We start from the raw sequence: 14979 nt of genomic DNA, 5'->3' as shown, positions 1-14979 counted from the left end.
ATGTACACACACACACACACACACATATATACACACACACGCATATATACACATACATATATATACACACACATATACACATATATACACATATATATACACATACATATATATACAGATACATATATATACACATACATATATACACATACATATATATATACACACACACATATATATATATTTTTGTTTGTTTGTTTTGAGACAGAGTCTCGCTGTGTCACCCAGGCTGGAGTGCAGTGGCACCATCTTGGCTCACTGCAACCTCTGCCTCCCGGGTTCAAGCAATTCTGCCTCAGCTTCCCAAGTAGCTGGGACTACAGGCACCCGCCACCATGCCTGGCTAATTTTTTTGTATTTTTAGTAGAGACAGGGTTTCACTGTGTTATCCAGGATGCTCTCAATCTCCTGACCTCGTGATCCACCCACCTCGGCCTCCCAAAGTGCTGGGATTACAGGTGTGAGCCACTGCACCTGGTCCAAAAAAATATTTTTTGATTAGCTGGGTGTGGTGACGCACGGTGCCTGTGGTTCCAGCTACTGAGGAGGATGAAGTGGGAGGATTGCCTGAGCCCAGGGGATCGAGGCAGCAGTGAGCCAAGATTGCGCTACTGCACTCCAACCTGGGTGACAGAGCAAGACCCTGAAAAAGAAAAAGAAAATAAACAAAAAAAAGCACCCCAAACCAAATTCATTTCAAAGCGTTGTTGACAACCCAGTAATGGCGGTTTCTTCTGGCACAGGCAATTGGGAGCCCCAGAGCAGGATGGTAAAGAGATTTGCTCTACCTTCTGCACGTGTTGACTTTGTAACTATGTGTAAAGCAAATGCTCTACTTGCAAATAAAGATACGAAGATAAAACATGAGTTTGCGATCATTCTGAGTTTACTCAAGTAAAGCTACGAAATGAAGTCATAATCATGTGAGAATCAGGGCTTTCTTGGCATTGAGAAGCTTAGCAGTCCCTGGACCACAGGGTACCTGGAGCCTCCTGAGGTCCAGCCCTTCTGCTTTCTGGCCTTTTCTTTTCTTTCTTTTCTTTTCCCTTTTCTTTTTCTTTCTTTCTTTCTTTCTTTTTTTTTTTTTTTGAGACGGAGTCTTCCTCTTGTTGCTCAGGCTGGAGTGCAATGGTGCGATCTCAGCTCACTGCAACCTCCACCTCCTGGGTTCAAGCGATTCTCCTGCCTCAGCCTCTCCAGTAGCTGGAATTACAGGTGCCTGCCACCACGCCCAGCTAATTTTTTTGTATTTTTAGTAGAGATGGGGTTTCACCATTTTGGCCAGGCTGCTCTCGAACTCCTGACCTCGGTGATCCACCTGCCTCGGCCTCCCAAAGTGCTGGGATTACAGGCGTGAGCCACCGTGCCCGGCCGCCTTCTGGCCTTTTCTCTGCACCCACTCCCACGCCGGCACACAGAACACTTTACCAATTCCCAACCGCATGTTCCCTTGGGCCTAGTGGCATCAGAGGCCTGGTCACTGGGCCCCCATGCCAGTTTCCTGAGTTGGCTCTGGAGCCCAGGAAGGCATCCATCTGCTGCAGTCCAGGAGTGGGCTCTGCTGACAGCTGCAGGCTGAGGAAGTGCCTCCTGGGCCAGGCTGTCCTTGGGTGTAGATGGGTCCTAGGGCATATGCACAGGCAGGGGGCTTCTCCCCTTCTCCCCACTCTAGGGGTTGGCTGGCACTGCTTCTCCTGGATGTGATCCTGGGCATAGGCATTCTGGGGCTGCTGGGACAGACTGCAGAGGAGGAGGAACAGAAGGTGTCAGAGGAGGCCAAGAGCAGCAGGAGACAGAAGAGATCCCAGGAAGGAGGGGTGGGAGACATGCCCAGGGATAAGGTACCATGCCATGGGGCCATCATTGCTACAAACCAGCTCACCCATCAGGCTCACTGGGCTGGAAGCTATGGGGGAATGCAAAACATCAGACCAGCAAAACGAATCCTGGCACTTTGGGAAGCTGAGGCAGGCGGATCACTTGAGGTCAGGAGTTCAAGGCCAGCCTGGCCAACATGGTGAAACCCCATATCTACAAAAAATACCAAGATTAGTCAGGCATGGTGGCATGCGCCTGTGGTCCCAGCTATTCAGGAGGCTGAGGTGGGAGGATCACTTGAGCCTGGGAGGCAGAAGCTGCAATGATCCCAGATCATGCCACTGTGCTCTAGCCTGGGCAATAGGGCAAGAGTCTCTCTGAAAAAAAGAAAGAAAACAATCAAACACAAATTGGGACACATATCTATTCCACATCAGCTAATCAACTCTGAGTGTCCTGTACTGCTTGGATAAGTAACAAAGTATTACATACTGACATTATTCCAAAGGAGTTTATAATCTACTAGAAACAATTAGGATTTAAAACATGAGAGCATTAACAAGAAGACAAATAGTTTGGAAAACTACCATACTAAAGTTCAGAGAAAGCTTCATCAAAGGTAAAAATTGGGCTGGGGCTGGGCACAGTGGTTCATGCCTGTAATCCCAGCACTTTGGGAGGATCTGTTGAAGTCAGGAGTTCGAGACTAGCCTGGCCAACATGGAGAAACTCCCTCTTTACTAAAAACACAAAAATTAGCTGGGTGTGCTGGCACATACCTGTAGTCCCAGCTACTTGAAAGGCTGAGGCAGGAGAATCACTTGAACCCAGGAGGTGGAGGATGCAGTGAGTCGAGATGGTGCCACTGCATTCCAGCCTGGGTGACAGAGTGAGACACCATCTCAAAATAAATAAATAAACAAACAAATAAAAATAAAAAAAGTTGAGCTAGGTCTTGATGTTTAGAAAGCTTGCTAAGTAGGAATGAGGGCACTACAGGGTGGGGCAGTGGCATGGGCAATGGCAGAGAGGTGGGACTTGGCATGTGTGTGTGTAAAACAGAGGAAGACAAGTCTCATGGGCCAAGGGGTCTATGTGCCACAGCAGAGACAGCCTGAGGGCTGAGAGGATCCACATTCCAGAGATCCTTGGAGGCCAGAGGAAAGAATGTAGATTGAACGGAAGATGGAAGAAATGTTTCCTACAGAAGATTAGACTGGGTGAAGGAAGTTGGGAGAAAGACTGGATTCGGGTAATGGAAGGAAAAGAAAAAGAAAGAAAAGCAAAGGAAGAGGTGGACCTGAAGAAAATACAGAAAGAAGGGATATCATCTGGAGACGGCTTGGAAGGAGAAGGTGAAGTGGAAATCCCTGCAATTTCATACCATGAAGAAAGCTGGTATTGCTGAGAACCAGGCCAGTTAAGCAGAGAAGATGGGTGAGGGGTGAGTGGAGGGGTAGGGAGGAAAGGGGGTGGAGGAGGGAGGAGACGATGAGTGGTTTGGTGTACACCAAGCTTGTCCAACCCACAGCCCAGGATGGCTTTGAATGCGGCCCAACACAAATAAACTTCTTAAACATTCCATAAACTCCTTAAAACATGATGAGATTTTTTTTTTTTTTTGCAATTTTGTTAGTGCAGTAGCTATCGTTAGTGTATATATATATATATATATTTTTAGACAGAATCTTGCTCTGTCACCAGGCTGGAGTGCAATGGTACAATCTCAGCTCACTGCAACCTTTACTTCCCAGGTTCAAGTTATTCTCCTGCCTCAGCCTCCCGAGAGCTGGGACTACAGGCATGCGCCACCACACCAGGCTAATTGTTTGTATTTTTAGTAGAGACAGGATTTCATCATGTTGGCCAGGCTGGTTTCAAACTCCTGACCTCAGGCGATTCTCCTGCCTCGCTCTCCCAAAGTGCTGGGATTACAGGTGTGATCCCATGGTGCCCAGCCTCATTACCGTATTTTATATGTGATTCAAGAAAATTCTTCATCTTTCAATGTGGCCAGGAGGCGGAGGTTGCAGTGAGCCGAGATGGCGCCACAGCACTCCAGCCTGAGTGACAAAGCCAGACCCCGTCTCAAATAAAAAAAAAAAAAAAATCAGACGTCTGGCACTGAAAGAAACCATTCTGCTTGAAAACAGGTAAAGATATGATGCCAGACACCAGGTACTTCACAGTCTGGCTGGAGAGCAGATAGCCATGCATGAAGTACCTATTAAGACCAGGGTGCAAACTCAAACCCCTGAGGGGCCAGGTGAAATTTCATCCAGGCTGCGGTGCAATGGAGCGATCTTGGCTTACTGTAACTTCCGCCTCCTGGGTTCAAGCGATTATCCTGCCTCAGCCTCCTGAGTAGCTGGGATTGCAGGTGTCTGCCACCATGCCCGGCTAATTTTTGTATTTTTAGTAGAGACGCGGTTTCGCCATGTTGGCCAGGCTGGTCTCAAACTCTTGATCTCATGATCTGCCCTCCTCGGCCTCCCAAAGCTCTGAGATTACAGGTGTGAGCCACTAAGCCTGGCCTTTTTCTAATATTCTTTAACAACTCCGCTTTCTTGGATGGGAATTCATGAGCTCTAGTACTTGAGGAGATTTTCATCTGTAGATGTCAGGATTTTCTTATCTACTATATTCAGCACCCATCCTGGAGCAAACCCAAAGAAAATCTGCCTTGGATCCTTCTGAGTACTGAACATTTGAAGAGTTCTTCTTTCGTGATATCCAGTAAATTAGAACTGTCCTTCCTGGCAAGCTCAAGTTGTGCTTCGGGAAATTTGGCAGGATCTGCCAGGTTCCCACGATTCTTTGCATTGGTGGAATATGGTAACAGTGCTTCAGAAGGAAGCATTCTTTTTGGAATGGGTTGTCTCCAAAAAGAATGGAACAGGTTTGGATAGAATTTCCAGACTTCTTGGATCCTGTAAGGCTGTAGTGACACCACCACCATTTTTTTCAGTTGCAGCAATAGCTAGTTCTGAAGCCAACTGTACTTCAATATTAACTTTTTTTTTTTGGAAGGGGAGTCTCACTCTGTCATCAGACTGTAGTGCAGTGGCATGATCTCAGCTCACTGCAACCTCCGCCTCTCGGGTTCAAGTGATTCTCCTGCCTCAGACTCCCAAGTAGCTGGGACTAAAGGCACATGCCACCATGCCCGGCTAATTTTTGTATTTTTAGTAGAGATGGGGTTTCACCATGTTGGCCGGGATGGTCTCGATCTCCTGACCTCATGATCCACCCACCTTGGCCTCCCAAAGTGCTGGGATTACAGGCGTGAGCCACCGCGCCCGGCCCAATATTAACTTTCACCTGAAAGGTGTCAGCAGCCTTTTTGACCAGCTGAACACCATAATCCTCTTTAAGTGGCTGAATGGTCACACCTCTTCCATTGACAAGCTGGGTTAAGTCAATAGGTTGAGTAGGATCAACACGACCCAAATCAGTAACATATTACAGTCTTGATACTTAAAGGTTGATACTAGTGTCTGAAGCTAAGTCCTTCATTAAATCTGTATTTTGGGATTCCGATGTAAAATAGAGTCTGGCCATCCTCAAAGCCCAGCAGAGCCCGTTTCCTCTCTGCCTTTCTCTTTTATGGCCTCTGCCGCATTTTCTACCTCTTCTCCGACCTTTTGCTCGTCTCATGGGTTTCCTGGAGCCAGGATTCGGCTTTAAATTGGTCAGGCTCATGCGCAGCAGGGCCCAGAGCTGCCATAACCTGCGAAAAGAGTTTTATTTCTTCCTTTCTGACCTGTATGTCTTTTGTTTCCTAATTGCACAGCCTAGATCCTCCATCTGGTACAATGTTGAATAGGAGTGGTAAGAGAGACACCCTCACTTTGTTCCTGCAATCGGGGGGTGGGGGGAAGCTTTCAGTCTTTCACTACTCAGTATAAGGCTACCTGTAGGTTCTTTGTAGGAGCCTTTCATCGGGTTGATGAAATTCCTCTCTATTCTTAGTTTGCCGAGAATTTTTATCACGAAGGGTGTTGGATTTTGTCAAATGCCTTTGCTGCGTCATTTCCACTCACATTTCACTGGGAAAACCTGTTATACCTGTCAAATAGCGGCAGAACATCAGGTAGAGGCCAGTGGTGACAGCTGTGGCAACAGGCCAAGCTCCAGACCCTGCCAGGCTAGAGGTGTCCTGGGGTTGGAGCAGGCTTGCCCCCTCCCTCTGCTGAGAAGTTCCAGCATCCTGACCAGACTCGGCAGCTTATTGGATTTGCCGGGGTGCAAGCTTCCTTGCACTGTCCACAAGTTCTTATCAGGGAAGGGTCTACCCAGGGCCATCCTGCCTCAAAGGAGAAGTGGTTTACTGTTTTCTCCACCTTTAGAGGGAATGAGGGTCCCTGCTCCTGGTCCTTACTCTACTCCACTGTCCAGTTGGCGCATGCCCTGAGGCTCTCATTATACAAATTGGAAGCTAAGGTGCAAAAGAACTAAGAATTTGCATAAGGTCCCCAACAGGTGAAGGCAGGCCCCAAACCTAGGATCTAGACTTCGTTTTTCTGACCCAGCTTTCTTTAACCTACAGGGCTGGCACAACGCCCCGGGCTTCACCCAACACTGGGCGCAGGCGGGAAGCCCGAGAGGCTGGGTCGGGCGCCCAAACGAGGGCCCAGGTGGGGCGAAACAGGCGCAGCCAAGGGGCTGGCACCTCGGCCCCCCGCCGTGGAATCAAAGGGTCAGGCTCCGCCCCCTCCAAGCCCCGAGCCCACTTTGATGTGCTGATGCGGCCTGGAAGGGGCCACTTCACACCTCGGGCTCGGCATAAAGCGGCCGCCGGCCACCGGCCCCCAGACGCGCCGCCGCTGCCATGGCCCAGCCCCTGTGCCCGCCGCTCTCCGAGTCCTGGATGCTGCTCTCCGCGGCCTGGGGCCCAACTCCGCGGCCGCCGCCCTCCGACAAGGATTGCGGCCGCTCCCTCGTCTCATCCCCAGACTCATGGGGCAGCACCCCAGCCGACAGCCCGGTGCCGAGCCCCGCGCGACCCGGCGCCCGCCGGGACCCCCGCGCCCCCTCCGTAGGTAGGCGCGGCGCGCGCAGCAGCCGCCTGGGCAGTTGGCAGAGGCAGAGCGCCAGTGAGCGGGAGAAACTGCGCATGCGCACGCTGGCCCGCGCCCTGCACGAGCTGCGCCGCTTTCTACCGCCGTCCGTGGCGCCCGCCGGCCAGAGCCTGACCAAGATCGAGACCCTGCGCCTGGCCATCCGCTACATCGGCCACCTGTCGGCCGTGCTAGGCCTCAGCGAGGACAGTCTCCAGCGCCGGTGCCGGCAGCGCGGTGACGCGGGGTCCCCTCGGGGCTGCCCGCTGTGCCCCGACGGCTGCCCCGCGCAAATGCAGACACGGACGCAGGCTGAGGGGCAGGGGCAGGGGCGCGGGCTGGGCCTGGTCTCCGCCGTCCGCGCCGGGGCGTCCTGGGGATCCCCGCCTGCCTGCCCCGGAGCCCGAGCTGCACCCGAGCCGCGCGACCCGCCTGCGCTGTTCGCCGAGGCGGCGTGCCCGGAAGGGCAGGCGATGGAGCCAAGCCCACCGTCCCCGGTTAGTGTCCCCTTCCCCGCGACGCCTTCGTCCGTGCCCCCGCGCACAGCCCCACCGCCCGCCACGGTGAGGACCAGGCACCCTGCCGCTCCCCGCCGGCAGCCTGGCCACCATAGTATGCCCAGGGCTCCAAGAAGCGAAGGCAGGGAAAGGCCACGCAGAGGACTGGGTCTCCCCTCGCTAGGGGCCCCCTGAGAGTGGAGCCCACGAGCGCGGACACCCGCACAAGGCCATCAGTGCTGAGGGCTGCGCTGTTCCCTCTCTCCCTGCAGCTCCTTCCGGGCGACGTGCTGGCTCTGTTGGAGACCTGGATGCCCCTCTCGCCTCTGGAGTGGCTGCCTGAGGAGCCCAAGTGACAGCGGACAACTGACGCCGTCTCTGAGCACCGAGGCTTTTTGGCCTCAGCACCTTCGAAGTGGTTCCTTGGCAGACTGCCTTTCCTGGAAGAGGGCACGGGCGATCCCGACGGGGGCATTCCTGCGGGTGAGAGCCGTCCCCACCACGGCGGCCCTTCTCAGCTCCTCCCTCCAAGGAGGGACCCATAGGGCTAGACACTTTGAGGCAATCAGGAGGCTCTGCCTAATGTGAATTTATTTATTTGTGAATAAACTGTACTGGTGTCAGTTGGCAATTTCTTCTTCCTACCCGTGGACACAGCTCCCTCTCTCCCTCCAAAGAAGAGCATGGGAGAGGTGGGAGGGGTTCTTGCAATCTTTAGCCCCCCCCGACCCCCACAGGCCCAGACCCCTTTGGCCTTACCCCCAGCCCTGGCTCAGCGTCTAATCCAGATGGGTCAGCCTGGAAGGGGTGGGGAGAGGCGTCCTATGAGAAGGCAGCGGCAAGTAGAATCTGCTCATTTTTTCTTTGAACCTGGTGGGGAACTGGTTAAAACCAAAATATCTGTGTAGAAATACAACTCCATTATTGAGTATTTATTGTATGTACATCAGGTACCTATTATACTCAAGTAACCATTTTATAGAAGGATGAGGATCAGCGCTCAAGCCCAGGTAGGCCTCCAGAGTCCCAGCGCTCAGCTCTTGTAGGATTTTGCCAGCTCCATACATGTTGGGGCCTGAGGAATAACAGCTCCAAGGGGTCATTTTCTTGCTTCCTGGGGCCTTATTCTCTATGCACTGGAGCATCCTGGCCTTGGACCCCCCGCAACCCCCCGCCGGCATTTTCCCATCTGCCTTTTCTCTGGTTTCCCCACCTTGTAGCTTAGAGACATAAATAATGGTGTGGCGGTCCTGAGTTTATAGAACCATGACTTCCTACAGGCCTAGCTGGGCTGAGATGAGGGGCCCATGGGGTTGCATCGGAATCCACACAGGCAGTTGCACGCCTGTCTGCATTGGCTGGATTCACATCAGGGAGCAAGAAACGGGAGGCTTGAGCCCAGAAAGCGTGTCCTCAGCCAGCCAGGGTGTCCAGGGAACAGTCATGCTTGGAGGATGGGGTGGGGAGAAGGGATGTGTAGCCTCTCTGCCAATCGTCCTTTACCCTCTATGGATAGATACCCAGTTCTCCCCTCCTCTCCTTCAAGTGTCTGAAACACAGGCTTTAGTGTCTGTTTTTATAAGAGCTTTATTAAGATACAATTCACATACCATAAAATTCACTCTTTTAACAATTGAATGGCTTTAGTACATCCACAGAGTTGTGCAACCATTGCCACTAATTTTAGAACATTTTCACCCCGCAAAAGAAACCGTGTACCTGTTAACATCGCTCCCCACCATTCCCCTACTCCCAGCCCCTGGCACTCACTCATGTAGTCTCTGTCTCTATAGGTTTGCTTTTTCAGGACATTTCATATAAAAGGAATCACAAAATACGGCCTTTTGTGTCTGGCTTCTTTCACTGAGCACAATGTTTTTAAGGCTCATCATGCTGCCTCCTGTGTCAGAACTTCATTTCTTTTTATTGCCCAATAATCTTCTGTTGTTCAGCTACATGACAGTTGGTTTATCCGTGGTTCATCCGCTGATGCTGCTCGGTTTGTTTTTCAACTGCTTCAGAGATCGCTTCCAGTACTCCGGCCCGGGCCAGGAGGGGCAGTAATGCAGAGTGGGATTGAGTCCCTGATCTGCAGTTCAGGGGTCCAGGCCAGGCAGGGCACACCTGGGCTGGCGCTTGGCCACAGAGTGGGCTCCAAAAGTCAGGCCTGCAGCGGGGTGGGACCTCACACCTCCGCAGGTCACCCCCTTTCCTGCTCCTCTGTCCCATTTCTCACTCCCCTCCCAGGACCCTAACTGGGGTAGAGTGGGAAGCTTTCTGGAGCCGACACAGCTTAGAAGATCTATTTGCATGGCAAAGGCCCTGTGTTTTAGAATGGGGAATTAAAGTTATTAGCAAGTCTTTTCACAGATAAGTGGGGCTCATTGGCCAGCCCCCTTCCCTGCAGAGGGCTTCTCCTCCGCCTCTGAGCCTGGGAGTGGCCCAGTGTTTATTAGCACCTAGGTGTGAATTTTCATTAACAAGGTTCTGCTAATAGCTGCCCAGACTCAGGACTGGAGATAGGAAGGGGACATCTCCCATTGCTCCAGCGTCCCCAACCCCCATCCCGGCCAGCCCCATCCCACACCCAGAGGAAACCCTGTGTGCCTGTTCACAGAGCCGACAACAGTAGCCAGTGTCCAGGTAGGCACCCCGTGCCGGGTGGTAGCGGAGCCTCCCTCACCTCAGTTCTCAGCCCCGCTGCAAGGTAGCCCCAGGTGCAGGGCCACTTTAAGAACAGGAGGGTTAAGAAAAAGGCTGCAGTTGGTGGGTGGCAGTGTTGGGATCTGGACCTGGCTGTGACTCCAGACCTGTGTGCATAACCACCAGGTGTGCTGCCTTCGCTACGGCTGAACACCAGCTTGTCTCAAGAACAGAGGGTACTAGGGGGCGCCTCACCTCCCCTGAGGCCCAGTGAGGGCGCCCCACTGTGGAGTGGTCTGGGCCAGGCCCCACGTGCTGTGGAGGAAGTAGTAAGAAGGACTGCACCGGCGCAGGGGCACCCGCTGAGGCCAACTAGCTGCCCGCTGGTCCCCGCTAGTCCCCAGCCGCCCTCCTCTTCTGGGGCGCTGCTTTCACAGGGCCACCTGGTGAGAAGGCTAGCGCAGGGAAACCAGCATTTCCAGAGCAGCGACCCTCGGCCAGGCTGTGTGCTTAGGGCTTAAAATTTGGGCTCAGGGCCGCTGGCGAGGTGGGTAAGTTTGCACTCTCTCTGTTTTACAGGCAGAAGCTGAAGCACAGGGAGCTTGAGCAACTTTCCGTAAGGCTAGTGTGCAGCCCCCGGGGACGGGCCAACTGTGGGCTGGTGATTGGTGAAGCCTGTCTTTGCAAGAGCCCTGGCAGCAAGGTAGGGGTGTGTGTGTGTGTGTGTGTATGTGGCAGTGGGGCTGTGTGTGTGGCGGCGGGGCTGTGTGTGTGTGCGCTCGCGCGTGCATGTGTGTGGCGGTGGGGCTGTGTGTGTGGCAGGGCCGTGTGTGTGTGTGTGCGTGCGTGTGTGTGTGGTGGTGGGGCTGTGTGTGTGGCGGGGCTGTGTGTGTGTGTGCGTGCGTGTGTGTGTGTGTGTGGCGGCGGGGCTGTGTGTGTGTGCACGTGTGTGTGTGTGTGTGTGTGTGTAGGCAGGGCTGTGTGCGTGTGTGTGGAGGCGGGGCTGTGTGTGTGGAGGCGGGGCTGTGTGTGTGGAGGCGGGCCTGTGTGTGTGGAGGCGGGGCTGTGTGCGTGGAGGCGGGGCTGTGTGCGTGGAGGCGGGCCTGTGTGTGTGGAGGCGGGGCTGTGCGTGTGGAGGCGGGGCTGTGTGCGTGGAGGCGGGGCTGTGTGCGTGGAGGCGGGCCTGTGTGTGTGGCGGCGGGCCTGTGTGTGTGGAGGCGGGCCTGTGTGCGTGGAGGCGGGGCTGTGTGCGTGGAGGCGGGGCTGTGTGCGTGGAGGCGGGCCTGTGTGTGTGGCGGCGGGCCTGTGTGTGTGGAGGCGGGCCTGTGTGCGTGGAGGCGGGGCTGTGTGCGTGGAGGCGGGGCTGTGTGTGTGTGTGTGGAGGCGGGGCTGTGTGTGTGTGTGTGGAGGCGGGGCTGTGTGTGTGGAGGCGGGCCTGTGTGTGTGGAGGCGGGGCTGTGTGTGTGGAGGCGGGGCTGTGTGTGTGGAGGCGGGCCTGTGTGTGGAGGCGGGGCTGTGTGTGTGTGTGTGGAGGCGGGCCTGTGTGTGTGGAGGCGGGGCTGTGTGTGTGGAGGCGGGGCTGTGTGCGTGGAGGCGGGGCTGTGTGCGTGGAGGCGGGGCTGTGTGCGTGGAGGCGGGGCTGTGTGTGCATGGAGGCGGGGCTGTGTGTGCATGGAGGCGGGGCTGTGTGTGTGGAGGCGGGGCTGTGTGTGCGTGGAGGCGGGGCTGTGTGTGTGGAGGCGGGGCTGTGTGTGTGGAGGCGGGCCTGTGTGCGTGGAGGCGGGGCTGTGTGCGTGGAGGCGGGGCTGTGTGCGTGGAGGCGGGCCTGTGTGCGTGGAGGCGGGGCTGTGTGTGGAGGCGGGGCTGTGTGCGTGGAGGCGGGGCTGTGTGCGTGGAGGCGGGGCTGTGTGCGTGGAGGCGGGGCTGTGTGCGTGGAGGCGGGGCTGTGTGCGTGGAGGCGGGGCTGTGTGCGTGGAGGCGGGGCTGTGTGCGTGGCGGCGGGGCTGTGTGCGTGGCGGCGGGCCTGTGTGCGTGGCGGCGGGCCTGTGTGCGTGGAGGCGGGCCTGTGTGCGTGGAGGCGGGGCTGTGTGCGTGGAGGCGGGCCTGTGTGCGTGGCGGCGGGCCTGTGTGCGTGGCGGCGGGCCTGTGTGCGTGGAGGCGGGGCTGTGTGCGTGGAGGCGGGGCTGTGTGTGTGTGTGTGGAGGCGGGGCTGTGTGTGTGTGTGTGTGGAGGCGGGGCTGTGTGTGTGTGTGTGGAGGCGGGGCTGTGTGTGTGTGTGTGTGGCGGTGGGGCTGTGTGTGTGTTTGTGGCGGTGGGGCTGTGTGTGTGTGTGGCGGCGGGGCTGTGTGTGTGGAGGCGGGGCTGTGTGTGTGGAGGCGGGGCTGTGTGTGTGGAGGCGGGGCTGTGTGTGTGTGGAGGCGGGCCTGTGTGTGTGGAGGCGGGGCTGTGTGTGCATGGAGGCGGGGCTGTGTGTGTGGAGGCGGGGCTGTGTGTGCGTGGAGGCGGGGCTGTGTGTGTGGAGGCGGGGCTGTGTGTGCATGGAGGCGGGGCTGTGTGTGTGTGTGGAGGCAGGGCTGTGTGTGCATGGAGGCGGGGCTGTGTGTGTGTGTGGAGGCGGGGTTGTGTGTGTGTGTGTGTGGAGGCGGGGCTGTGTGTGTGTGTGGTGGCTGGGGCTGTGTGTGTGTGTGGTGGCTGGGGCTGTGTGTGTGTGTGTGGAGGCAGGGCTGTGTGTGTGTGTGGAGGCGGGGCTGTGTGTGTCTGTGTGGAGGCGGGGCTGTGTGTGTGTGTGTGGTGGCGGGGCTGTGTGTGTGTGTGTTTGGAGGCGGGGCTGTGTGTGTGTGTGAGTGGTGGTGGGGCTGTGTGTGTGTATGGAGGCAGGGCTGTGTGTGTGTCTGTGTGGAGGCGGGGCTGTGTGTGTGTGTGTGGTGGCGGGGCTGTGTGTGTGTGTGTGTTTGGAGGCAGGGCTGTGTGTGTGTGTGAGTGGTGGTGGGGCTGTGTGTGTGTATGGAGGCGGGGCTGTGTGTGTGTGTGGAAGTGGGGCTGTGTGTGTGTGTGTGTGTGTGTGTAGGCAGGGCTGTGTGAGTCTGTGTGGTGGTGGGGCTGTGTGGGTGTGTGTGTGGAGGCAGGGCTGTGTGTGTGTCTGTGTGGAGGCGGGGCTGTGTGTGTGTGTGTGGAGGTGCAGCTGTGGGTGTGTGTGTGGCAGTGGGGCTGTGTGTGTGTGGGGGGGCAGTGGGGCTGTGTGGGTGTATCTGAGTGTGTGTGGTGGTGGGGCTGTGTGTGTGTGTGTGGAGGTGCAGCTGTGGGTGTGTGTGTGGAAGTGGGGCTGTGTGTGTGTGTGGCAGTGGGGCTGTGTGGGTGTATCTGAGTGTGTGTGGTGGGGCTGTGTCTGGGGGGGTGGCGAAGCTCTGTGTGTGAAATAATGTTCCTAATGCACGCTGGCCACCAGTGTCATGGTCAGCAGGGAACCAGCTTCTGCTTGCTGACCACATGGGCCACTCCAGATTGAGACAGGGATGTGTGGTGCTGTGTGGCTGTGTAGAGGTGTGGATGCTGTGTGGAGGTGTGGATGCTGTGTGGAGGTGGGGATGTGTGCAGGTGTGGATGCTGTGTGGATGTGTGGATATGTGGAGGTGTGGTGCTGTGTGGAGGTGTGGATGCTGTGTGGATGCTGTGTGGAGGTGTGGATGCTGTGTGGAGGTGTGGATGCTGTGTGGAGGTGGGGATGTGTGCAGGTGTGGATGCTGTGTGGATGTGTGGATATGTGGAGGTGTGGTGCTGTGTGGAGGTGTGGATGCTGTGTGGAGGTGGGGATGTGTGCAGGTGTGGATGCTGTGTGGATGTGTGGATATGTGGAGGTGTGGTGCTGTGTGGAGGTGTGGATGCTGTGTGGATGCTGTGTGGAGGTGTGGATGCTGTGTGGAGGTGTGGATGCTATGTGGAGGTGTGGATGCTGTGTGGATGCTGTGTGGAGGTGTGGATGCTGTGTGGAGGTGTGGATGCTGTGTGGATGCTGTGTGGAGGTGTGGATGCTGTGTGGAGGTGTGGATGCTGTGTGGACGCTGTGTGGATGTGTGAGTAGGTGTGGATGCTGTGTGGAGGTCTGGGTGCTGTGTGGATGCTGTGTGGATGCTGTGTGGAGATGTGGATGCTGTGTGGATGCTGTGTGGAGGTGTGGATGCTGTGTGGTTGCTGTGTGGAGGTGTGGTTGCTGTGTGGATGCTGTGTGGAGGTGTGGATGCTGTGTGGAGGTGTGGATGTGTGGATCCTGTGGGGAGGAGTGGAGGTGTGGATGCTGCCCCTGGGCATTGGTTTGCCTTGCTCTAGTTCCAACAGTCACCTGAGAAGACATAAGGTTCTTTTTCTTTTTTTTTTTTTTTTTTTTTTTTTGACGCGGAGTCTTGCTCTGTCACCCAGGCTGGAGTGCAGTGGCACGATCTCGGCTCACTGCAAGCTCCGTCTGCTGGGTTCACGCCATTTTCCTGCCTCAGCCTCCCGAGTAGCTGGGACTACAGGCACCTGCCACCACGCCTGGCTAATTTTTTGTATTTTTAGTAGAGACGGAGTTTCGCCATGTTAGCCAGGATGGTCTTGATCTCCTGACCCCATGATCTGCCCACCTTGGCCTCCCAAAGTGCTGGGATTACAGGCGTGAGCCACCGTGTCCGGCCGACATAAGGTTCTTGATGTTTCCATGGGGTCTGTCACCCAGAGGGCAAGGACCTCTTTTGGGCCCAGGGGTATGGCCAGCTCTGCCTGGAGCCCTGGAGCCCTGGAGCCCTGGAGCCCTGGCAGCGCAGCCTACCAGCTGGCGAGCGCCAGCCTAGTGCTGACCGGCCCTGGTTCCTTCTCCCTCATCCCACTGGTGGGACCTGGCACATAAGACGCCTTGTGAATGCCTCAGATCCCCTCTCCCCACCCGCTCTCCCCTCACACGCTGGGAAAGGAGAAGGTGGCCAGGTGTG

General features: G+C 55.9%; 1 protein-coding gene and 1 pseudogene across 2 annotated transcripts; one reads left to right on the top strand and one right to left on the bottom strand.

Annotated features, from left to right (window-relative positions):
• Positions 1–4397: 4397 nt before the first annotated feature.
• LOC129013896 (large ribosomal subunit protein uL15m-like) lies at positions 4398–6651 on the bottom strand (annotated as a pseudogene).
• MESP1 (mesoderm posterior bHLH transcription factor 1) lies at positions 6632–10625 on the top strand. 2 transcript variants are annotated; one of them, XR_008494067.1, is made up of 3 exons: positions 6650–7375; positions 7648–7858; positions 10598–10625. XR_008494067.1 is itself a non-coding variant. In XM_054450392.1 (2 exons), the coding sequence occupies exons 1-2, from the start codon at positions 6650–6652 to the stop codon at positions 7729–7731; spliced, it is 810 nt and encodes a 269-aa protein (XP_054306367.1). In that variant the 5' UTR covers positions 6632–6649; the 3' UTR covers positions 7732–7998. The 2 variants fall into 2 exon arrangements, 1 of the variants encoding a protein (XP_054306367.1); XM_054450392.1 differs by lacking the exon at positions 10598–10625 and having other exon boundaries at positions 6632–7375; positions 7648–7998.
• The last annotated feature ends 4354 nt before the right edge of the window (positions 10626–14979 follow it).

This window comes from Pongo pygmaeus, chromosome 16 (genome assembly GCF_028885625.2).
Source record: "Pongo pygmaeus isolate AG05252 chromosome 16, NHGRI_mPonPyg2-v2.0_pri, whole genome shotgun sequence".
NCBI lineage: Eukaryota > Metazoa > Chordata > Mammalia > Primates > Hominidae > Pongo > Pongo pygmaeus.
Note: the sequence above shows the minus strand (reverse complement) of the source record. Positions and strands in the feature narration are given on the sequence as shown.